Raw genomic sequence first — 24,693 nt, forward strand, 5'->3', positions numbered from 1 at the left:
AAATTACAAAGCACTATAATAAAATAATTGTTAATTCAAACAATCTTACTTTCAACAAAACATTTTCATTGATGGAAAAATGGTTACCAAAATTAAATACACAATTTTCTCTTTTAATGTTGGTGACGCCAAATTCATAATGGCCTTTTGTTTTATAGCTTCGAAAATATCTCTTGGAATGTGCGTATCAAATGTCCTTGATGGATTTGGAGAATCTCCTTCAACATTGAATATTTTCTCCAAGTTTTCTAAGGTGAAGCTGTCACGCCATGCCATTTTAGAGCTACAATCATGATAAATGGTGAGAAAGTTATCTAAATATCATACTCACATTCACATATCCAATATAACTAAGATTCTTCAACAATATTTCGTCTAATATAACAATTCGTACACATGACCAAAGTTGAAGCACTAAAATTTCAAGAATATTATAACATCAACTAAAAGACCCTTTGATCAATAAAGATTAATATCCATTACATATTTATATTCATATATATCTATTTCTTTTTATCTAAAAATTAAAATATGAATTAAAATTGTTAATTTATTTCTATAAATAATCATGGTTTTACGCAGAAGAGATACATGTAGAAACTATGTCATGTTTCCAGAATAAGTATGATCGACCTTAATGCATATTATTGATTCAATATCAATATCAATATTGTTGTTATGTTAAAAAAAGTTTTTCATTTGAAACTAGATTGTTCTAATTGGTTCCCTCAAAGCTTATTTTTTATATGCAAGCCTTCTAATAAAATTGTGTGGCATGATCTACTACTAAAAAAGATGGGCTTCAAGGTGATTGGCTTTTTCAACATGTTTGATGTTTCAAACTACAATATTCTCCTAAAGGATAATACATAAGCAAAATATCACATTAACATCATTAAGATTGAACATAAATTTATCAATTAATTAAAGCAACAATATATCAAGTGTTTCTCTTTGAATTAGGCTAAGGAGATATATCAACATATAATGTTTTAACTCTACAATGCTTATCAAATGATTAATGTATCATCACATAATGGAAACAAATGCATAAGATCAATCTGTTATGTTCAAAATGGATAGATAGAAGAAGTCTATGATGTTTGATTGATGCAATTATATTCATGTTTGACATAAGCTCCTTTTTGATGGATTTTTACAGATTCACTCATTTAACAATATTATTACAGAAGGTCCACATGTGGTTGCTTAGCTTAATTTGACTAGCAGCCACTGCTCAATATTTTAAGGAGTATTGTGTGCAGGAGGTGACCCCATGATTACTAATTTTTGCTTATATTAAGCAACTTAGAATAAATTTCTAAATAATAGGCATAAATTTGGGAGGGAAAAAACTAGAGGTAAATGAAAAAATGGAAGAAAAATAATACAAGTAAATGAAAAAAAGGAGGGAAAATTTTCAATGCAGCCACCTTTAAAAAAAAAAAAATGCGGCAGCTACTTATTTTGAGCCCCTCCTTTTTTTGACAGCTTGTGTTTTTTAATAAACAACAACTATTCCATGAAAGTACATAAAGATTTCAAATCTTCCTTTGTCCTTTATCAAAATATTACATGGGGACACTTGCATAACTTATTCTTAAATCAAAAATAATTTAAGCAACTACATGGGGACATGGGGTTAGAGTCCAAAATTGACTCATGGTTGATTGAATCCAATTGATTATAAGATGAGTCATGCAACTTCTAATTTTTCTCACTAGGTGTTGCCATGATTCTTGATGCTACTAAATCACATAAAATCAATTACATTTTTTGATAGGGAGGTTGGATGAGTCAATCAATGACTCATGCTCATAGTCTTCTCACTAGACTTCTAGGGTGGCTATTCCTCATCACTTTCCACCTAGAGGACCTTTGTGTGTCTAAGGGTCCCGTATTTTACCTATCCAACCCAACTATCAAGAAAGATCACTCTATCAGACCAACACTTGATGCATTCACTCTCCTTCATCATATTCCTTAAAACAACTTTAATGGCCCACAACCCCCAAATCTTGATCTAGATCTTGTAGAGACATGGAGGCATTGAAAATGACTTCTACCCAATCAACTAGGTATGTTTGACATCCCACCCAGTTCATCTTCCCATCCGATCTCTTTCTTCCTACATAAATAGGCCTAATAGGCCAAGAACCCCAATTAGGTCTCCTTTAGTGAGAAAATAAGGTTTTTCTCCTATGCCTTCCAAAGTAGCCCTAATTTTTTTTTAAGGATTCTTGGTCCATTTTGCGTACCCTTAAATATTTTTTGGGGTCTTGGGGTCATACTCCCCCATCCATTACCTTAACCCAAATTAGGTGAAAATATGGCTTTTTAGGCTTAACTAACTGGTCCAACAAGCAAGTTTATTTTGGGATTGTTATGGGATTGGCATGAACCTCTCTACTTCATGGGATGATGATAAGCCTTACTCCTTCAATTTCCAAAAGGAATTTGGACTCTAACTTTTCTACTTGCAAGGATTTGTGAGGCCTCGCCCCCGACCCATCGTAGCATAGTGATACATTACTCTTATTTTATTATCCGCGACTCGAGATGTCGAGACATTATCTGATGCTTAGAACATATTTTATTATTTCATGTTGTGTGATGTTATTTCCAAATATATTTGATGATTGTCATTTAAATGCTCATGTATATGTATGTTGATGAAATCAGTAAAATGTGGGATTAACACATTGAGTTGGAATCTTTATGATTAAGGATATAAGTAGGATGCAAGAAAACCCTGATTTATGTATGTTTCAATTATGTAAATTTTTGGTAAGTATATATGTACATGTGATTTTTGGAACCACTGATGTGTGCAATGAGTGTGCAGATATTTAGCCGAGGAACCCTACGGAGGAACAAAACTGATCTCCATGTGCTAAAATTTGGAAACCCTATTGTTCGTAATTATGTTCTTTCAGTGTCGCTTGACACTCGTAAAATGTTTATGTACTTAATTTTGCTAGTTAGAGTTGTTAGATGGACCTATTTTATTTCTAGATTTTTTTCTTGACTCTAACCTCTTCCCTAAGGCTTTAAAACATGTTTTTTTTCTAACCTATGGGTGTGGGTATGGGTTAGGGGTCTTTTCCAACCCCTAAGCCCCTAGCTTTGACTTTTGAGGGCACTCAAAAAGTCCCTTTTTGCCTTTGTGCGAAAATTGCAAGTGGTTGTCATGAGTTGTCTTTCTCCACCTCCTTTTAGGGTTTAACCATGGTGTAGGTTGTGTTAGGAGTTTCTAGAGTGGCTAAGTGGGTGGAGATAGTTATTGCTCTTTTTGGGGTGGTTGAGTTGGAGGCTTATTAGAGGCCTTCCTTTGTTTAGTGGGGTGGTTACCCAATCTCTATTTTTAGAGAGGATTTCTTGAAGCTTGAAGGAAGGAGGGATACTCTACTCAAATTGGTTCATTGCCATTACCTCTTTGTGAAGGTAGGAAACTACCATTTTTCCCTTATTCAATTTTTATGATTGGTTTCATGTTCTTGTTACCTTGTTATTGTTTTACTGTTGTATGGTTGTGGGTATGTTGGGAAGTTTTGTAAACCTTGTTATTTTGGTTGTTTTCCTTTCTTGTTTATGTTTGGAATTTTGAGTTTCCTTGCATGGGTGTTTTGGTATTACTCACCCTAGGAGAGGGCAGAAGTGACCAATTTTGGGAGAGGTCTGTTTAGTTGGACTCCAACCTGTGTAGAGTCTCTTCTCAGGATGAGAAGAGGGATAAAGGGTAGGGTGTTATGGGCCCCTACCTGTCAGCACAAGCCTGGTATGAGTATGGCAAGTTTAAATGGAAGAACGGAATTTCTTGGTTATTGGCCCCGATTGGGCATCTGAATTGGTGTTGTGCTTGACTTCTCCAGTTGGAAGAATCCACCTCTCCCTAGTCTTGATTCACTGTGAATCTTATTGTGTAAACCCTGTATGATTATGCATGCTTGATGTTCTTTTGGTTCTGCTTGGTTGTCACCTGATCAGTTATTGGTTTCCTCCATGGTTCTTGAAAAGAGATTCAGAAACACATTACATATTCCTTGATTTGATCATGAAGAAAATTTGATAAAATTATTGAAAATTGGGATTGAGATCCTATTGTAAATTGTATTTTTTTTTTAAACCTTATTATATATGGCAACGAAGCCGGGTTTTCTTCCTGATTCTTTCCCGGCTGAGCCTTGAATCAGGGTGATAATAAAATAAGTGATTGAGTAAATTTACTTCTCTTAAAATTTTCGTATCCTATGTTGTCATATGAATGTGTATCAAAGATAAGATGCAACAATGGTGTTCAATTTTACATGATTCAAATTGTGATGTATGGTGATGCCTCTATTCATATGGATGGTAGAGAGAGAGATATTACTAATCCATGTAAATGTATGATGTCTTTATCAAGTGTGAAATGATTTAGTTCATGGTTGATTGTGTTGAAAATAAATTTGCAAGAACATGTAGGAAGAATTATGTCAAGATATCCAAGCTACAATTGAAAACATGATAGAGAAATAACTTTGTGTATTTTGATACTCCTTTCAAAAGGAATGGAGCATTATCATTTTGATCTCTCTTATTGTCTCAAATGCCTTATGACTAGTTTAGTCATTATGTTGATCCATCAGTTTTATTAGATAGTTAAATGAAAACCTAGATGGTTATTTCATGTAATGTGGTTTCATTGAAATGCATGGCCATTTGAGAATTCATGGAAATAACGAATTAGAAATTCACAAGAAAATGCATACACCTATTGTGGTAATATAATTGCAAAAGAAAAATATACATTGAGTTTCAAGAGAGAGTAGACAAATTTTCAAATAATCCACCTACAGGATGCTGGAAATTGTATGGAGCAAAGATTTATTTCCTTGTTGAACAGAGAATATTCCATTTGATTCTTGATTTCAAATTTCTTTAATAATCAATATTTTAATTGTGATTAACCCAAGTAACTTATGATAGTCTTTAATATCTTATTTAATATCTTTAGTGTCTAAACTTGCAACCATAAAACTTTATGGCATAAATGCCTCACCCCCTTCTTCAACGTCGGTATGGAGGGAAGAGTATTGTGATGTTTTGATTTACATATAAGTCTAAGTCACCATCAACGTTGACATCACCCCCATCCCCTCATCTCGCCTTGGGCCAAGCGTCCTAAAAAAAGGTGGCTCACGTCTGCTTTGGCTTGGGTGTTTTAGTTCCTAAGGTTGGTTGTGTTTTTTTTTTTTCCCTTGTTTATCGCAGACCTTGGGGCTCGTCCTTGCTGGATGGGACGGAGTACACTGACTCAGGTCAGCGAGCTTGGGCAGCGCGCTTAGCTCTTGGGATGAGCGCAGGGCTTTGGGCAGGGGGGGTTTGGTTGAGTTAGTAGGTGTGTAGGGGGGGGGGGGGGGGGGGGGAGCTAAAAAAATAGGGGGCTAGTTGTAGGTAGTTCCCATGTAAGTTTTCTTTTAGTTGTATTAGTATGTCTAGTTAGTTCATTTATTATTTTAAGTTGTGTATTATTAAAATGTTATTAAAGATGTTAGTATTTAGTTAATTTAGTTATTTTATAAAGGTTAATTAGATTTTTAGATTAATATAAGTCTATAAAAAAATTATTCTTTTGTTGATAGATTTCTGAGTGTAATTAGTTAATTAGTTTAAATCCTTAGGTTATTTTAGCATGTTAGTTAGTTAGTTTCTTTTATATATATTGTTTTTAAGTTTTAAATTGTTAGTCTTAAAATGATAGTCTAATTTGTTAAAGCGTACTTAGTTTAATTTAGTAAAGTTTTAAGTTAGTATTACGTTGTAATTTTTATAATCTTTTAATTATGAAGCTAGTCGATAACTATGTTGTGTAATTTTGAGTTGATTTTTAGGTTATCCATTTAATATATTTAGTATAAATTTTAAACATTTAAGGTTTTAGCAACTCATTATGAAACTACTATCTTGTTCCATTGTGTTAGCATATGTTAAACAAATAGAGAATGTTGGATTGTTTCCTTTATCTTTTAGCCAAAAGTTAAGTGTAACTTACATTGTTAGTATCTTTTGATATGTTTAATTCTTAAATAGCATAACTCAAGATCGATTTCAATCTAATAACAAAAGTTTCAAAACCTCAATGATGTAAGCGCCCTCGTGTTTATAACCTTAAGACGTAAAGTAAAGAACCTGTACCAACACTATACTCAATCATTTCAAACCTAGGGCATGTTTAATAATTTAAAAAAAAAAGTGTGTGTGTTTTTGCCTTCAAGTTTTGGGCATGACATTTTGGTATCAGAGCCTAGTTTCAACACTAGGAACCTTAAACCATTATGCTTCCTAAACTTAACTCAAACTTTTAATTGTGTAGATGCCGCCTGTTACTCGTAACCGGCGAGGCAGAGGTCATAAGACTGGGGGTGGTAGAGTGGGACAGGAGGATGGACCACCACCACCACCACCACCTCCACCACCACTGCCACCACCACCAAACCCAAATCAGGATATAATTGATGCACTCCAGACTTTGATCAGTGTAGTTCAGCAGAGAGTGGTACCGATAGTTCAGCCAGTCCAGCAGATTCCAGTAGTGGAAGCAGAGGGACCCGGAGGAGGCAGGCCCAGAGTCAGAGAGAGGACTAGGAGTCCCCCACCAAGGCAGATAGAGGGTCAGGGTGAGTACGAGGAAGAGTCCATACACCAGAGAGAACCCCCTTTTGATAGACCTCTTAGACATGTAGGGGATGACATCAGGGAATTGATTTGACTCATACCACCATTGTTTACCGGTACCACTGAGGGTTCAGTAGCAGAGGCATGGTTGCAGAGCTTACATCAGTGCTTTGCGTTACGCCCTTATGGGAGTAATCTAAAAGCACACCTTGCAGTTCATCAGTTGAGAGGGGATGCCTCCAACTAGTGGTATCAGGAGGAGATCATTGGTGGAGTGAGGATGGACACCCTCACATGGGAATCTTTCCTAGAAAGATTTCGAGAGAGATACTTGTTAGAGCATTTCCGACAGAAGCAGATAGAGGAGTTCCATTCTCTTTATTAGAGAGGCCTTACTGTGGCTCAGTACGAGAGTAGGTTTCTCGAGCTCCTTCCCTATGTGGAATACATGAAGGACGAGAAACTACGGGTTCATCGCTTTATCATGGGTCTGAATTTCTCTCTTCAGGGCCCAGTTAGGATGGCCTTCCCTACCACTTTCAGACAGGCAGTGGAGATAGAACTAATTGCTGAGGATACTCGAGGGAGGCAAGAGTCACGGGATCAGCCTCAGAATCGAAACTCCTTCCAGCAGAAACCCCCTTGGAAAGGGAATCAGAATTATTCAGCAGGGTTCTCTAGGGGCCAACAGTCTCAGCAGCCAAAACCCCAGCAGCAGCAACAACAGAAACCTTCTCATGGTTATCAGGGCTCTAGGCCCAAGCAGTGGCAGTCACAGGGTCCTAGGTAGGAGAAAAAAGTACAGGCCCCACAGTCTCAGTCAGTGAAGACTCAACAGTCTTCTAGGGGAGGATTCAGCGGATCTAGCAAATCAGGAGGCCCGCATCAGTCTGGGTCACAGGGTGCACGATCTTATACTCGTGGACCATGCTACACTTGTGGTGGCATGGGTCATATAGCTAGGGAGTGTCCGCAGGGATAGGCATCCAGTGGTTAGAGCAAGGCTTTTTCAAAGCCGACAGTTGGTGACATGGGTAGATCCCATAGAGTTTTTGCAGTGGTTGACAACCGCCAGGCTGAGCATCAGGCCACAGTTATCAAGGCTACAGGTATTATACAGGGCCATATGGTTGCAGTTTTATTTGATTCTGGAGCTACTGACTCTTTTATATCTCTATTTGTGGTAGAGCGTTACGGGCTAGTGGCAGTTAGATAGGATGTTAGTTGGGAGGTAGAGTTAGCCTCGAGAACTAGAGTGTCAGTTAGTTCCATGGTGTGGAGTTGTCAGATGCAGATTGGAGACATGTCCACTAGGAATGACCTACGCATTACCCCTCTAGGTTCTTATGATGTTGTCCTTGGCATGGATTGGCTTTGTGCCCACGGCGCCAAGGTGGATTGTCGACAGAAGAGGGTGGAATGTGTGGATGATGATGGTATCTCTAGGGAGATCTTCGAAGTGAAGAGGCCAGTGTCCCTTCATATGATTTCCGCTATGCAGCTTAGACGGTGCATGCGAAAGGGTTGTTAGTTATTTGCTATCACTATCAGTGACCGAGAGGAAGAATCAGAAAGGGAGCCATCCCTTGATGATTTTCCAATCCTTTAGGAGTTTGCAGATGTGTTTCCTTCAGAGCTTCCTGGTATGCCTCCACCGCGGGCAGTGGATTTCCACATAGACCTAGTGCCAGGAGCTGAGCCAGTTTCGAGAGCACCTTATAGGATGACTACTCATGAGCTTAGTGAGCTAAAGGCTCAGTTGGAAGAACTCTTGGAGAAGGGGCATATACGACCTAGTGTGTCACCTTGGGGTGCACCGGTAATTTTTGTCAAGAAGAAGGATGGATCACTAAGGTTGTGTATTGATTATCGCCAATTGAACAAGGTGACCATCAAGAACCGATATCCTCTTCCCAGAATCGATGATCTCTTTGACCAGTTGCAGGGTGCCCAAGTATTTTCAAAGATTGACCTAAAGTCGGGTTACCATCAGTTGAGAATTGTGGATAGTGATATCCCCAAGACAGCTTTTCATACTAGGTATGGCCACTAAGAGTTCACCGTGGTACCCTTCAGCCTTACGAATGCTCCAGCTGTATTCATGAGCCTCATGAATGGAGTATTTCGTACCTTTTTGGATAAATTTGTGGTTGTGTTTCTTGATGACATTCTGATTTATTCTCATGATGAGAGAGAGCATGAAGAGCACCTGAGACAGGTATTGCAGAGGCTGAGAGAGAATCAGTTGTTTGGCAGCTTGTCGAAGTGTGCATTCTTCAGACCCGAGATACACTATTTGGGGCATGTTATATCGGGTGATGGTGTCTCAGTAGACCCATCAAAGATCAGGGCTATCATGGATTGGCCAGCACCCACCAGTGTTACCGAAGTGAGGAGCTTTATGGGGCTAGTAGGTTATTATCGATGCTTCATTTCAGGATTCTCTAGATTGGCACACCCCATCACTTCTCTTCAGAGGAAGGGGAAGAAGTATGAGTGGATGGAGAAGTGTGGTAGAGCTTTTGAAGAGCTCAAGAGAGCCCTCACGAGTGCACCAATTCTCGTCGTACCAGATCCTGTTGCAGATTTTGTGGTGTGTACCGATGCATCTTTAGATGGTTTAGGAGCAGTCCTTATGCAGAAAGGACGACCTATTTCCTTTGAGTCTAGGAAGTTGAAGACTCATGAACTCAATTATCCTACTCATGACCTAGAACTAGCGGCAGTAGTTCATGCCTTGGTGAGATGGCAACATTTCCTTCTGGGTCATAGGTTCGAGCTTCATTCCGATCACCAGAGCTTGCAGTACATATTTTCTCAGCCGAACCTTAATGCTAGGCAAAGGAGGTGGATGGAGTTCCTCTATGAGTATGATTTTGATGTTCATTACATCAGGGGAAAGGAGAATGTGGTTGCAGATGCCCTAAGCAGAAGGCACCATGAACTTTCATCTGTGACCACTTGCACCGACTTGAGAGAACGGATCTTGCAGCACTTACCAGCTGATGAGCTTTATGCAGAAGTAAGTCAGTTAATACATTCTCAGAGACCCTTGGAAGGGAAGTTTGCAGAGTATTCTTTGGAGTCCGATGGACTTTTGCGGCATAGGGGACGTATATATGTACCTTCCATTGGGGGTTTGCGCAAGCTCATTGTACGTGAGGCTCACAGAGCACCTTATGCAGCGCACCCCGGTGTTAAGAAGTTACATGCAGATTTGAGGTAGTTGTATCATTGGCCAGGCATGAGAGTGCAGATTGCTAGCATAGTTGTGAGATGCCTCAAGTGCCAGAGGGTGAAGGCGGAGCATCGTCATCCTGGCGGGCTTCTCCAGCCGCATGAGATTGCAGTATGGAAATGGGACACTATATCTATGGATTTTATTGTTGGTCTTCCTATGTCATCTCATCGCCATGATGCCATTTTGGTGATAGTCGACACATTGACCAAGGTTGCCCATTTCTCACCCATGCGTACTACATTTACAGCACGAGACATAGCTCAGGTGTTCTTGCGGGACATTGTTAGACTTCATGGTGTTCCCCGTAAGATCATCTCTGATAGAGACTCTTTGTTCACTTCTTCCTTTTGGAGAGAGTTAGAGTTGGCCCTGGGCACTAGGCTCAATTTTAGTACAGCATACCATCCTCAGACAGATGGCCAGACCGAGCGAGTGAATCAGGTTTTGGAGGACATTAGTTCAAAAAGATAAGACATTCATCACACAAAAGAACATAATATTTTGGTGACCCAAAAAACTTCCAAATAGAAAGTAAAATTGAAGTGGTGATGATACCCACAGAACTTCAATATTGCAGCATAAAGTTGGCCTATTAAGGCTTACATTAACCATTTCTAGTGATCTACCCTGTTAGGAGCACAAAGGACTGCTACGTCTACCTTGTTAGAGGATTTACAAACATACAATGAAGTATGCACTTGGTTAAGAGATTTGTACAAAGACTATTAAGTCTACCTTGTTAGAGGATTTAGAGACTGATTCATCTATTAAGATGAAGCAGTGGATCTAATTACAACTAATTGCTAATAAGATCCTTTATGCACTGATCACATTATGTGATGGATATAACTTTTTTGCCTCTATAATGACCTTGCTGTATTCCTTGAATTGATGCTGAAAATCTCTCGCATGTTCTTCTCATTACTTCGCTATTGCTTACATATATGTTTGATATCTTACAATACACCTTACATATATACCTTTCAAATTTATAGAACTGCAAGGTCAACCAAAACACAAGTGAACCAATATATTACAAAGTCGGCCCAATAGTAAATAACTCGGGTTCACTGAACTGACTCGGTGACCTTTTGATACACGGTGTCCACTGCATTACTCGGCATCGTCATGCACTTGGTAGAAGTGAAGGCTCGGTCGATACTAATCACTCGATGTAGTTCTGAACTCAATGACCATTGGTGACTCGATAGATGTAGTGTCACTCGGTAGATACTGAGTTTACCTTGCTTCACTCAGTAAACACTATTTCTTTCAATGCTCGGTGTACACAGAATCTGCATGACACAAGCTTACTGCTCAGTAGACACTATGAAGCTTAGTAGACACTTCTGATCTTCATATTGCCTGTATTCTCTTGGTAGCCATTGTCTACTCAGTGTAAACTACTGAACTCTTCAAAGCTTGGTTAACACTGGAATGCTCGGTGAGAGTAGAGAATTAAGTGTTGAACTCGATAGCTATACTGATATGGATAGGTGTTGTCACTAATGGCAATACTAACTTAATGCCAGCAATCTCCCCCTTTGGCATTAGTGACAAAACACTTATAAGCCAAAACATATGTACATAAAATGACTCATTGATTTTCTGAATTTTGGTTTTTCAACATTGATCTTTGTAAAGTAGCTACATATACATTTCTACATATATCTCCTTAATGACACACAATGTATATACAAAGATACTTATGTACATAGCTATACAGATATACATGTTGACTCTATTGAGTGATATCCCCCCCTTTCACTTATACTGATATCTCTCCCCCTTTTTGATAGTAATGCCAAAGGGCTACATGTACTATCTATATAGTTACACCAAAATGAGAGAGAAATTCTTGATGTACCTTAAGAATGAGGGTGAATGAGGTATCCCAATTCTCTTGCAAAATTTTGTACGTGGAGAGAGCAATCTGAACTTCTGCTAATAATTTGATCATGTGATCAACCACTGAGAAGTTATGATCCTTGACCAATGTCTTGCAATGAGCAATATGTTTCTACATTGTATCCATTATTGGCAAGATCATGTTCTAAATATCAATCAATGTTGTTGTTATTCTTTCTTCTTCTCTTAGAAGTTCTGCCTGCACTTCTGCTAGATATTTCATCTTGGTGTGATGAGAGGAGCTAGAAGAGGGGTCAGCCTATAACTTTGATGCACTAGATTTCATGTCAGCATCAATCTTATTTAGCTTCTCCTTTATTTCATTGGTAAAACCAAACATATCACAAAGTTTGGCAAAAAGTGATGTGGCATTATTAAAAGAATTTTCAAAATTACCCAAAATGTGGACAGCTCCACTTCTTTGATTGCAATCTGCTGAGCAATATGCTCTAGCACCTTGGTATTAAACTTCCTTTCAACTTTTTCAAGTAGTTTCTCTTGTCTAGAAGAGTCCTCATTATATTTCTGTACAACCTCTTCTAACTGAATCAAAATATGTTGAGTGGAATCCACTTCAATACCTATAGCATCCGTAATTATATTCTTGGCATTTTCAATTATTCTCTACTCCTTATCCCTTTCAGACCTTAACTATTTTTGTGTAGCTTTCTTCTCTATGAGTTGACTAGCTAACCTCATTTCTTCAATAGCAGCAGTCTCATAGTCAATCTTAGGTATTCTTATCTCTATGTCTAAGTCAATGTCTTCTTCAATTTCCTTTTCACTGATCAAAAGTTTCAATGGTTGCCTTTGTTTTACTTTAGTGATGATTGGTTTGACTTTGGGAACAGACACAATAGTAGAGATAGAAGGGCTAGCAGTGAAAATTGGAATAGGGCTTAAGCATTGAATGCCAATAGAAGTACTAATCAAACCAAAAACTGAAACACTTCCCAAAAATGGTGCCACACTTGGTAGAATACCCATAGAAGTGTCTGAACTTATTGGAATCGAAGTAGATGCAGACAATACTAATGAAAACAAAACTGCAGAGCTTACTGGAGTTGAGGAAGACAAAATTGTAGAACTTACTGATGCACTAACTAAAGATGCAGAAGCAGATGGAGCTAACTCAGTAGCTGAAGAAGTAACAGTCATCTCAGTAGATGAAGTGCTTGACACTTCTATTGTAGACACTTGGAGCTGGGAGGTGACTAGTGAAGATTGAGCAATTGATGTTGCTATTGTGCTCACAATCTCACTAGTAGAAGCTATATCCATAGATGTGATAGTATGTGGTGGAGTGTGAGGAAGAGATGCAATTGCTTTTGCTGTGATTCTAACTAGATCATCTTCACCCTTTTCTTCCTCTTCTACTTCTTCCTCCTTTCCTTCTTCATCCATTTCTTCTACTTCCTCCTCCTCTTCTTCCTTCTCTTCTTCTTCCTTCTCCTCCATTAGAGCATGCAATTCACCTTCAGTAACTGTGATGGAAGGAGTGTTGTCATCATCATCATCATCACTATCATCATCTTTAATTATAATAGTTTCATCTGATGGCTTGTTGAGATGATATACATCTCTCTAGATGTTTGAGGCATGCTTAACTACTGATTCTATGTTATTCATTAATATAAAAAATGAGTTAAGCTTTAGAATCATTCTATTGTAATCACCTAAAAATGGTCATCTAGACTATTAGCCCTCTTTTCAACATTTTGGCTAAATTAATTTAATCATTTACCTAGACCAAATTGCTAATAATCAATTTATTTGATTATAACCTATAGTTTGACTATGTTATCCTAAGTTCATTATTTGATTAAAAGAACATGTCCCCTTTTAATTAAATAAAAGACCCCATTCTTCTAACCCACTTAAAGTGCACACATAAAGTCATTTTTCTATTTTGAAATTAAAAGAAAAAGCTTTGTGACTTTTGTCTTATATGACAAGTCAACTTATATTCTATTGGTTGACTTGTGTGTGCACATGGATCACTCCTCTTTTCAAATTCCACCGTTGATCATCCACCATCTTCATCTTGATCTCTACCATCCGTACAACTTTAAAAGGGAGAGAGCTTTCCTCCTCAAAGGATCCATCCCTCATTTGAATATTGTTATGCTACAGGTTTTCTAGCAGGTTTCTTTGGAGCTTTGTGGAGAACTTCTCTTTCTTGTCTACATTCTCTTATCCGTGGCATTCTAGCTTATCTTAGCTTTCATTTTTACATGTAGCTTAAATCATATTGTCTAATAGTTGGATTGTAACACTCTCATCCATGCTTAGAATAGCTGCACTTTTCATATTCATTCTAGCTTAATCTTTAGTTGCATTGCATCCTTGAGGAACTCCTTGGGACATTTGCATTCTTGCATCTTGTCTTTAGAACCTCCCATTACATGGTTTACTAGCAAGAAGAGTATCTCTAAGGCTCATCTGAGAGCCTTCTTATTCTTGAAATATACTCTCTTGCACTCCGTGGATAGGGATCTCTAAGCTAGCATCCAAGCATTCCAAACTCATGAAATCGTTTGGATAGAAGGGTTTAGAGTGAGACACTTCAAGTGTACATCTATCTTCATGCTCTTTTATTGCCTTCTTTACTTCATCATTAGTCAGATTAGGTACTAATTTTCTTAATTGTTGTTCAAAGATGTCTTTTACAATTTGCACTTTGTTCTCCCCTCTTACTTGAATTTTGGCAAAAAGATCTGCATGGATTTGAGGTTGCATTTGAGCAAGGGAGTATTTCCAAATACCCATCTTCTCCATGACTAAGTCCTCAATCTCTTTTTGCTCAGCTGGAGTCTGAGTCTCATATTTGAGAACATTGAAGTTACATATTCCTACTCCAACTCTTAGCTATTTCATCCTTTCCTCAAATGTAGGTGGAGAGAAAATGAATATTGGTTCACTTTTACCTTTCCTACCTCTCCTGGAGAATAGTGCAGTTGATTTCTTTTGAGGTTTAGTGATAATCACTCTACTTTTCTTCCTTGTTGGTTCCTCTTTCTCTGATTCTTCTTCTTCACCTTCATCATATTCCTCTTCTTCATCCTCACCCTTGCCCTCGATAAGAATTAGAGGACCTTCATCTGTCTTCAATTTTGCAATCCTCTTCTTGCCTCTGTTGAGAGCTTGAGGAATCTTGATACTGAGCTCTATCCTCTTCTTGGCTCCCTCATAAGTGCCAAATGTAGGAAGATTTGGATTGGTTGGCTCATTTACTAAAGCCTCAATGATGTCTCTAGCTTCATCAATGTTAATTTCATAAGGCAATGGTTTTACCCATGCCACTCTCGATATGACTACTTGAATGTACACTCTGTCGCAGTCCACCATGAAGCATATGTCATCCTTGTAGTCTTACACAAGCTTGGGTGGGATTCAAAATTTGTTATTCATTTTCTCTTTGAATGCCTCAAAATAATTATCCAACACCCTTTCAAAGTTTTCACCCATTTCTTCAATAAATTCATTTATCTGATAAAGAACAGGGGTGTCTTTCCTCCATACGACTATGCCCTTAGATGGAAATAATTTTTGAACATAAAAGAATAAACAGGTAAGAAATGAATCAAACTTGAAGGAATTATTCTTGGAAGTTTTCACACTTTCAATGTTTTTGTTCAATTGCTTCAGTAATACATCTGACAAATCAAATTCAAGGTTCTTCTTTATAACCTTGTATGCTAGGTCAACTGCCTCAAAAGGCATGCTGTTTGACTGACTCGAGCTATAGATCTTATATGCAATGATATGGATGCCAAACCTAAGCTCTATGTCAGTGACATTGTTTAGTTTCAAACCTCCACCATCCCACTCGGCTAGGGTTTTCTTCTGTAGTTCCTCCTGACCTAGAGTTTTGGTTGACTTGGCTTTGCTTAGTATTGTCAGACCTGTAACCTTGTGTATCATCTTCTTTGTAATCAAAATGGGTTGCTCCAACCATAATTGACCATTGTAAAGTAGACTCAATATGTATCTTATCCATTTCACTTGGAAATTTTGAGGCATGTGAGGGATATGAGTTAATCCTTTACCTTCCAAATGTTTATGTTCGGGTTTCAAAACTCTATCCACACACATTTTTGCTAGGGCAGTATCCATTTCTAATGTCCCTAATTCTTGAACAAAACATTTAAAGTGATTTTGTATGTTGTTAATTAGGAGTACCTTAGGCGAGATTTGCAACTGAGCTCCATAAGGATCAAGTGATTCAGCAACGGTCAAAATGATTTTGAAGTTTGGTGCTTTCTATTTGATGCCCTTAACTAGCATTTCAAAACCCTTCTTTGGTTTAGTCCTGCTTCCACTGGTAGACGCCATCGCTACTTGGTAGATGATAAGATTCGTGAAGATCTTCCTATTGAATTGCTCTAAAATACTACAATGCTCTTTCAAATTGCTCCGCTCTTCAATTGTTGTGGATGTGATGAAAAATGAAGTCGAAAATGCCCTTTGGTTGAGAAATTTTCATAAATGCTCAGCGCCATTATGAAAAAGTGTGCGACAGATTGTCATCCACTGACCTAACTTGGCAAGAGTATCAACTTGGTGAACAAACCAAATTTCTTTTACTCCTAACCTCGCTCGGTAAGGTCTATGACAACCTTTCCTCAGTGGAGTCTGATGCAACTCATTGAAGGATAACCTTTCTATGAACCTAGTGTATCTGGAATACTGATAGGATTATTTACATTCCTCAAATTTCTTGGAACTGCTTATGATTTTCTTGCTAAGTACAGCTCCAATACATTCTTGGGAGTTTAGTTTGAGGGGATGGAGTCACCCACTTCTTGAGTGACTTCACTGCCATGATTTGAGATTGTATCCTCAGTAGATTTAAGAATCCATTGCTGCCTCATTTGTTTCCTTATATTTTCAGCCCTTGCTTTCTTTTCATCTTCAACTTTGCCTATATTCATGCAGTTTTTAGCTATATGACCGAGCTTAGTGCATGTGTAACACCTTATAGTATTATCTTTCTTTCTTAGGTGATGCCTTGCACAATTTATGCCAGTGTGTCCATATTCTCCACAATAATGACATATGCACCAGGTATTGTAGTTCCATCCAAATATTGCTTTTACAATTGTTCAGCTAGATTGAATGATTTGGATCTACATTGAGATGCCTTGTGACCATGCTTTTTGCATTTGTGACATTTACCTTCAAATTTTGGTTTCTCCTTGCATTCATTGGCTTTGTAACCATGTTGATTGTAGTTATAACACTTTCCATTGAATTTTCCTTTTCCATTGCTCCAACATTTGTTTGATGTATGACCAATTTTCCCACAATGATTGTATGAGGGTCTTTTATTCCTTTTTGCACCTTGCTTGGAAGATTCACCTTGTTCTTCATTGTATCCAAGTCCTACTTTACCTTTTTGCCTATGAAGATTTTGTTCATTTTGCTGATTCAATTGATTCATGTTTTCTTGTGATTTCAACATTCTCTCATTGATTTTTTTTCAACAATTAGGTCATTTTTCAATTTTTCAATGATTTTCTTTTCACATCTTAGTTCTCTCATTATTCTTTCATTGATTTCCCTTACATAATTTAGATCACTTCTTATTCTTTCATTCTATGATTTGAGAATTCTGATTTCTTCATTTGCTCTAGTGATTTGATCAATGAGGTCTTCATGCTGATTGGATTGATTCTGTTCTTCATTATTTCTTGCCTCCAACTCTTCATTTTCCTTATTCCTTTGTTCCAAAATTTCACATAGCCTGATTGATTGGATTTCTTGTTCTCTTTTGAGTTTCCTTACTTCTTCTTGCAGAGAGCCATTCTTTGCTAAGAGTTCCTTGATTGCCTCATTAGCTTCATCTGAGTTGCTTGATGGGAAAAAGTCTTCAATCTTTTCTTCAACAAACTGATGGTCATCCATTTGTCTTACAAGTTCATTCCTTCTTTTCAGGAATTGGGAAATATGCTCCTTTTCTTCTTTGAGTTAAGTTATGGCCATCTCAAGATCTAGCTTTTCATTTTTAATTGCCTTGTCAAGTCTGAATATCTCCATTTGTCCTTAGATCTTTGCTCAAGTTGTTAAGCTTCTATCCTAAGAAACACAAAGCTCTGATACCAATTGTTGGAAATATTCAATATGTGATAAGTTACCGAGAGGGGAGGGGTGAATCAGTAACTTAAAAAATTTTCCTTAAATTTACCACACATTTATCTATGCTACTGCATACATTAGTTCAAAAAGATAAGACATTCATCACACAAAAGAACACAATATTTTGGTGACCCAAAAACCCTCCAAATAGAAAGTAAAACTGGGGTGGGGATGATACCCACAAAACTTCAATACTGCAACATAAAGTTGGCATGTTAAGGCTTACATTGACCACTTCTGGTGATCTGCTCTATTAGGAGCACAAAGGATTGCTAGGTCCACCTTGTTAGAGGATTTACAAACATACAATGAAGTATGCACTCAGTTAAGGGATTTGTACAAAGACTGTTAAGTCCACCTTCTTAGAGGATTTAGAAACTAATTCACCTGTTAAGATGAAGCAGTGAATCTACTTACAACTAATTGTTGATAAGATCATTTATGCACTGATCACCTTATGTGATGGATATAACTAATCTGCCTCTGTAATGATCTTATTGTATTCCTTGAATTGATATTGAAAATCTTTCGCATGTTCTTCTTATTACTTCGCTATTTCTTACATATATGTTTGATATCTTACAATACACCTTAAATATATACCTTTCAAATTTACAAAATTGCAAGGTCGACCAAAACACAAGTGAACAAATATATTACAAAGTCAGCCCAATACTAAATAACTCGGGTTCATTAAACTAACTCGGTGACCTTTTGATACATAGCGTCCACTACATTACTCGACATCGTCATGCACTCGGTAGAAGTGAAAGCTTGGTCCATACTAATCACTCGATTTAGTTTTGAACTCAGTGACCACTAGTGACTCAGTAGATGTAGTGTCACTCGATAGATACTGAGTTTACCTTGCTTCACTCGGTAAACACTATTTCTTCCAATGCTTAGTTTACACAAAATTTGCATGACATAAGCTTACTACTCTGTAGACACTATGAAGCTCAATAGACACTGCTGATCTTCATATTTCCTATATTCGCTCGGTAGCCATTGTTTGCTTAGTGTAAACTGTTGAACTCTTCAAAGCTTGGTTAATACTGGAATGCTCGATGAGAGTAGAGAATTAAGTGCTAAACTTGGTAGCTATACTAATATGGATAAATGTTGTCACTAATGGCAATACTAACTTAATGCCAACACACCACCCTCTAGCTCCAATAAGGGCTACCACCCTAGAACCCAAACCGTTGTGAGGCTCAGTTGCTTAACCCAACAAGGGAACACTAGCTATTGACCTCTATAAGGGTCACTTTCTTCAAATTTATTATAGTTTGTTGAAAAGAAAAAAATAAATATTTTAGATTGTACCAAATAAAAAAGACAACTCTTTTTCCTCTATTTTACATGATCTAAAGACAATAATTTTTCTTTTCCTTTTTTTTAATGGATTTCTTAGATGTTGAAAATCTAACCAAGATTTCCTAGGTTCTAATTATTTAAAAATCTACTTTCTTTTACTTGTATAATAAATCACAAAGAAATAAGTTTTTCCTATTTTGATTTCATAGAAAGTTGTTTCTATGTTATACTCATAACAAGAGACACAAAGCGTTGTAGTTCCTGCCATATGTGTGGTGGGTAATTTTTGTGGAGTTGAGACAAAAAGGGTTTTTGTTGAGCATTGTAGTGTGAACTTCAAGGGAGAGTTGATTTGGAGCAAAATGTGTTTGGAGAGGTAGGTGATCTAATGCATGGAACAATTTTAATATTAGATGGGCATATTTGCATATTAATTAACTAAGAAAGAGAAGAAAAGTGTAAATTTCACTAGAATCACTTATAACATTCAAGGCATGAGAAAAAGTATTTATTGTTGAACACATCATTTTTGCATCTTTTGTTTTGCCAATTTTGTATTTCATTCAACTATGAGATCGTATCTTTTTCGAAGATGAACTTGCCTTACATTAGTTCAAACAATACTATATAATAGTTACATTAAATTATTTGTAATATATTAAATGTATGATAAATATAATTATAATTTGACATAAGGTATTTTTAAATTTCCATAATAAATATATAAATACTATCTAAAATTTAAATTAATCACTATTTATATAATATAATATAATATTAAATATTACAATATAGAGAACTTTTGACATTGACTTTGAATAAATATAAGAACTCTTAACTTACTTTACAATTAATATAAGAACTTATAAAAGTTTGAAAAGTTTTTAACTAAGTTAAATAACTTTATCATTCTACATTTATTAAGCTAAATATGTGAAAAAATACTTAATGGAGAATGATGGCTTCGGATATTTGTCTATTTATAAATTGAAAGAGATGTTGATGGTATAATTGCATTTAATACACTTATCATAGTACCTTTATTTAATAGACCTACTTTACTTAAGTCCATGATTAAAGTTGATTTTAGCAAATTAAAGCTATTGGATATTAATATTTTCCTTGCCTTTATTCATTTTAGTCAATGAGAACAATAATAAATAATATTATTGCAAAATTATAAATCTATCAAAATTGTCAAACTATAAAATAAATTTGTTCACTTAAAAAATAATTCAATGTGACCGATCATTTTAAAGCTAATAATTGCTCCTAATAGATACAATAGTATCCTACCATGGTATGAACTAATAAGTATAGTTCAAGTATTTAAGAAATAAATAATTTTTATAAGAATGCAATATACAAGTCAATATTATTTTAATTTTTAGGTCGATGGTGAGTGTATTAGCATGCAATCTCCCTATTAACCTCAATTTAAATATTATGCACATCATGTGATAGTATGGTTATAATTGTATAAATTTTAAGTCTGGTTTATAGAAATATCTCTTCTATGTCTCTTTCTATATGTGGAATTTAAGTTTATACATTTAGGGTTCTCCTAACAACAACAATAATCGTAAAATACTCTATCAAAACTATTTTGTCTTGTTAAAGGAAACTTAGTTCAATGGAAAGATCCATGTTAAAGGCATGTAGGTGGTGTTGAATTCAAACCTTCAATACACACATAAAATACCTATTTTGGTGATAATGGTGCTTCCTTGATTTGTAGTGTTTTATTATAGCAACTAATTTTTCTTTGTGTAAAGACATTTTTTTGTGGTGATTATAATATATTTTGTGAGAAAAATTAATAGTAATAAAACTTTCAAATTTGTTCATACTGCTATTTGTTTTTGGGTAAATTGGTTAAAGACCAAAAAGTCTATAGTGAAAACTTTCAAATATGCTCACATTTTCTTATTTTTGCTAAAAGTTATGTTCTTGGCTTCTTCTTTTATTAAAGTTGTAACTTTTTTTTAGTTTTGTTCAATTTTTTTAAACTATAGTTGGAACAAAAATTGGCAAAAATATTACTAAGTAATGATTTGGCACACTCAATTTTGAACTTTAAAGTTTTAAGAATGAGATTCCAAAAAAAAAAAATGACAAAATTTTCAATGAGAAGATAAGTATGATTGACCTAGTAGCTTCATTAACGTTGGTGTGTTTGATTGATGGTAACTTTAATAGATTAAATATTAAGGCTCACCAAGTCTTTAAAGGGCACATGTTTGTTGTGCCAAGAAATTCAATTACAATGATCAATTTAAAATAGAAGTCAATAACTATAAATACAATACAATAGATATAATTTAAAATATCTAAAATTTATTCAGTCTACTAATAAAAAATAATATTAAAGAATTTATGACTAATAGCCATGAAGTATTTTATTCTTGATTCTAGACCATTGTGTCAATTTTGATCATGCCATATATTATTTGTTAATAACATATTTTTTCTCTTAACATATCTTCTTATATTTATGTGTTCAAATTAAATATTTTAGGATTGATCTATCATATTTTACTCTAACTTGTAAGCTATTCTATAGGTCACTATTATCTTGGAAGGACCCTCCAATTAGAAAGGGGAATGTGAAACTTTGTAGGAAGTTTTGTGCAATGATCAATGACAATGCATGAGTTTTGATATAAGATAAGTAGGGCAACTATGTATCAACCAAGAAGATAACATGCACACTTAGTTGGATGATATAATGTTCTAAGATTGAATTGCAAGATTATTCCCCTTGGGCAAATATGGTGAGATAATAAAGTCTTTCATATTTTTGTAGAGAATAGAGAATCAATTTTATCATTTCACTACTAAGAAAATGATCAGTTATGAAAGCCTAAGAGCTTGCATAAGAAAACATTTTGAATGACTTGGCCACTCTAAAATTCCACCTTATTTTGTTGATTTCTACTTAATTTCTTCTTATACTTTGATGATTTATTTAAAACTTTTTCTAATTGATTTGAGACTTTTGGATGGCTAAGACACTCCAATGGTGCAATCTAGCTTATCCCCTTTCACTTTATATTTAAGAAATGTTAATGCAATAGGATCTCTAATAGAATAAACTATATTTTAGACTATAACGAAATATGTAACTTAGTTTCTCTCATATTTGTATGTTGCAGATCTTCAATTCAGAATAGTGCTTCGGTGCTCGGAGAATCTTCTAGTTGAATTAATGTATAATAATATGCAAGAGAAACATATTGCTAGGACTGCATATATGACTTGGAATTGATATATGATAAGTCCCACTGATGCCAATATATATATCCAACGAAGGCATCCCCATAGAGGCAATATTTACCTTGCTCGATACTATTCATATAATCAATGTATTATACCCAATGTGAGATCGGTGAAAGAGAATGCTTTAATAACATGAGAATCTTGATATAATTCAAAGGTAATGATATCTAAATTCATATGTAGATATATATGTTTATATATATGCACATATGTGTATATACATATATATAGGCATATATGTTTGTCTAGCATAACCACAGAATCAGATTTAATCTGTTTAGAATTACTTCGACAGAAGCTATATTTCAACAAGCAACATTTTTATTATTGATTTTCTTCCTTACTATTATGATATTATTATTATCGCTAAGTTGCCTAGAAAATTGTGATTCCTTCTTGTATCAAATTTATTATTGTTATCCCATTTTGGTGTTGTGTTTTCATTATGGTTTTGGCACTTCCAAATAGTGCAATACCTAGTTGTTTTATTTTATTTCTCGAATTGGGTATCTTTTCATAACGTCATTGCATAAGTAGAATTTACTCTTAGAATTACCATTGCAAAATGACATCAAACTTTATGATCACTTCCTCCTTCCACTTAAGAATATTTTCCTAGTCCCTCTACTACCATATCATAGATTTCACTCAGAAGAATGATTTTTAAAGTATGTCTTAGTCTTAGGTGTAGTTTACTAAATTATTACTACTCCTTTTGTGGTTTTTTTAATCAGAGACACAACTTAAAAGAGCATTGGGGGATAAATTTGGTGGCAACTCCAAGAAAACAATGCACCTTGAGTAGATTAAAAAAATCAGGTTCTAGTTGAAGAGTTGTTGAATAAGGACCACTATCTATTTAATACGAATACAAGGAATCAAACCTATTCTCATCAACACTCATTAAAGAATAATACAATTGGCTGAATTAAAATTAATTAGGGTTGGTAAGAGTTCGACAAAATGAGGAGTGGTTGTATTAGATTATTCTTTTAATTAATTTTACACATGCTTAAGAATATTCTAATGTGCATACTTATACATTTGATAAAATATTGGTACCTGCATGCCTAACTTAAGTTTATTGGGTTGAGCCTAATTAATTAGGTTAGTTCAAACTAGTTGGGTTCTAGTTGCATGCCTAACTTAAGTTTATTGGGCTGAGCCTAATTAATTAGGTCAGTTCAAACTAGTTGGGTTCTAGTTGCATGCCTAACTTAAGTTTATTGGGCTGAGCCTAATTAATTAGGTTAGTTCAAACTAGTTGGGTTCTAGTTTGTACATTGTGCATATCATGCACTTATAGTTTGTATATTTAGGTCTAATTTTCTATTTTTTCTTTGTGTTAGATTTTGCATATTTATAGACATGATGCTTTCTAGAAAATAAATTGATCTCTCCATTTTACTTTATCATGCAATCTTGCAATTGTGCAATCTTTGTTTCTCGAGAAATATAACAATTATTTTTGCTACCCTTCTTGTGCAAAACATATTGCTTTACTATTTGATCTTAGACGTGCTTTTGTTACAAATTTTGACATTCTTCAACATGGTATTAGAGCATGGATTTAGCAAACTCCTTTTCAAAATTTGGGATTTCTCCCTCAAAGTTGTTATAGAGTATCCAAATATTCCTTCTTGTGTGGATTTGGATTTGAACTATTTTGAACACCTTTTGGAGAAAAATATTCATAAATTTTTCATTTTTGGAAAGTTTCTACTTTGGAAAAGTTTCTATTTTTTGTAAAGTTTTCATTTTTTCGAAAACTTTCTATTTTTGGAATCCCTCTAAACCCTAGTTTTTCTAAAAGGCTTCTTGTGATGCTTTTCTCATAACTTGAGAAAAAATACTTAAAACTACGTTGAGATTATGATTACTAGGGGAGTAGTTGGCTATTTGCGTAGTTAAGTATTGTTGAGTTGTGTAAAGGGAGAGCTAGAACTTTTCCATTGATGTCAAAGGGGCAAAGAGAGTTATGTGAAAAATAGTGTAATATGAGATGAGAGAGATTTAAAAGAATAATTATGCAGTGAGAAATATCAAAGTTCTTGCTTTTTGCATTGAAGGTTTTTCACATCATATTTTGCCATCAATGCCAAAATTTAAGATTTTTGAGATTATAATTACTAGAGAGATTATTAGATATTGTT

At 35.5% G+C, this 24,693-nt stretch overlaps 1 protein-coding gene across 1 annotated transcript in view; it reads right to left on the minus strand.

The window, feature by feature from the left end:
• Positions 1-24,693, minus strand: part of LOC149536337 (uncharacterized) — a 173,929-nt gene that overhangs the window by 33,520 nt on the left and 115,716 nt on the right. Inside the window, exon 3 of the mRNA XM_089805640.1 lies at positions 88-283. Coding sequence (XP_089661766.1) covers positions 88-283 — 196 coding nt within the window. The remainder of the gene's footprint in view (positions 1-87; positions 284-24,693) is intronic.

The sequence above is a fragment of the Cupressus sempervirens genome, chromosome 10 (genome assembly GCF_028749045.1).
Source record: "Cupressus sempervirens isolate cs-2001-9-10 chromosome 10, ASM2874904v1, whole genome shotgun sequence".
NCBI classification, from domain to species: Eukaryota; Viridiplantae; Streptophyta; class Pinopsida; order Cupressales; family Cupressaceae; genus Cupressus; species Cupressus sempervirens.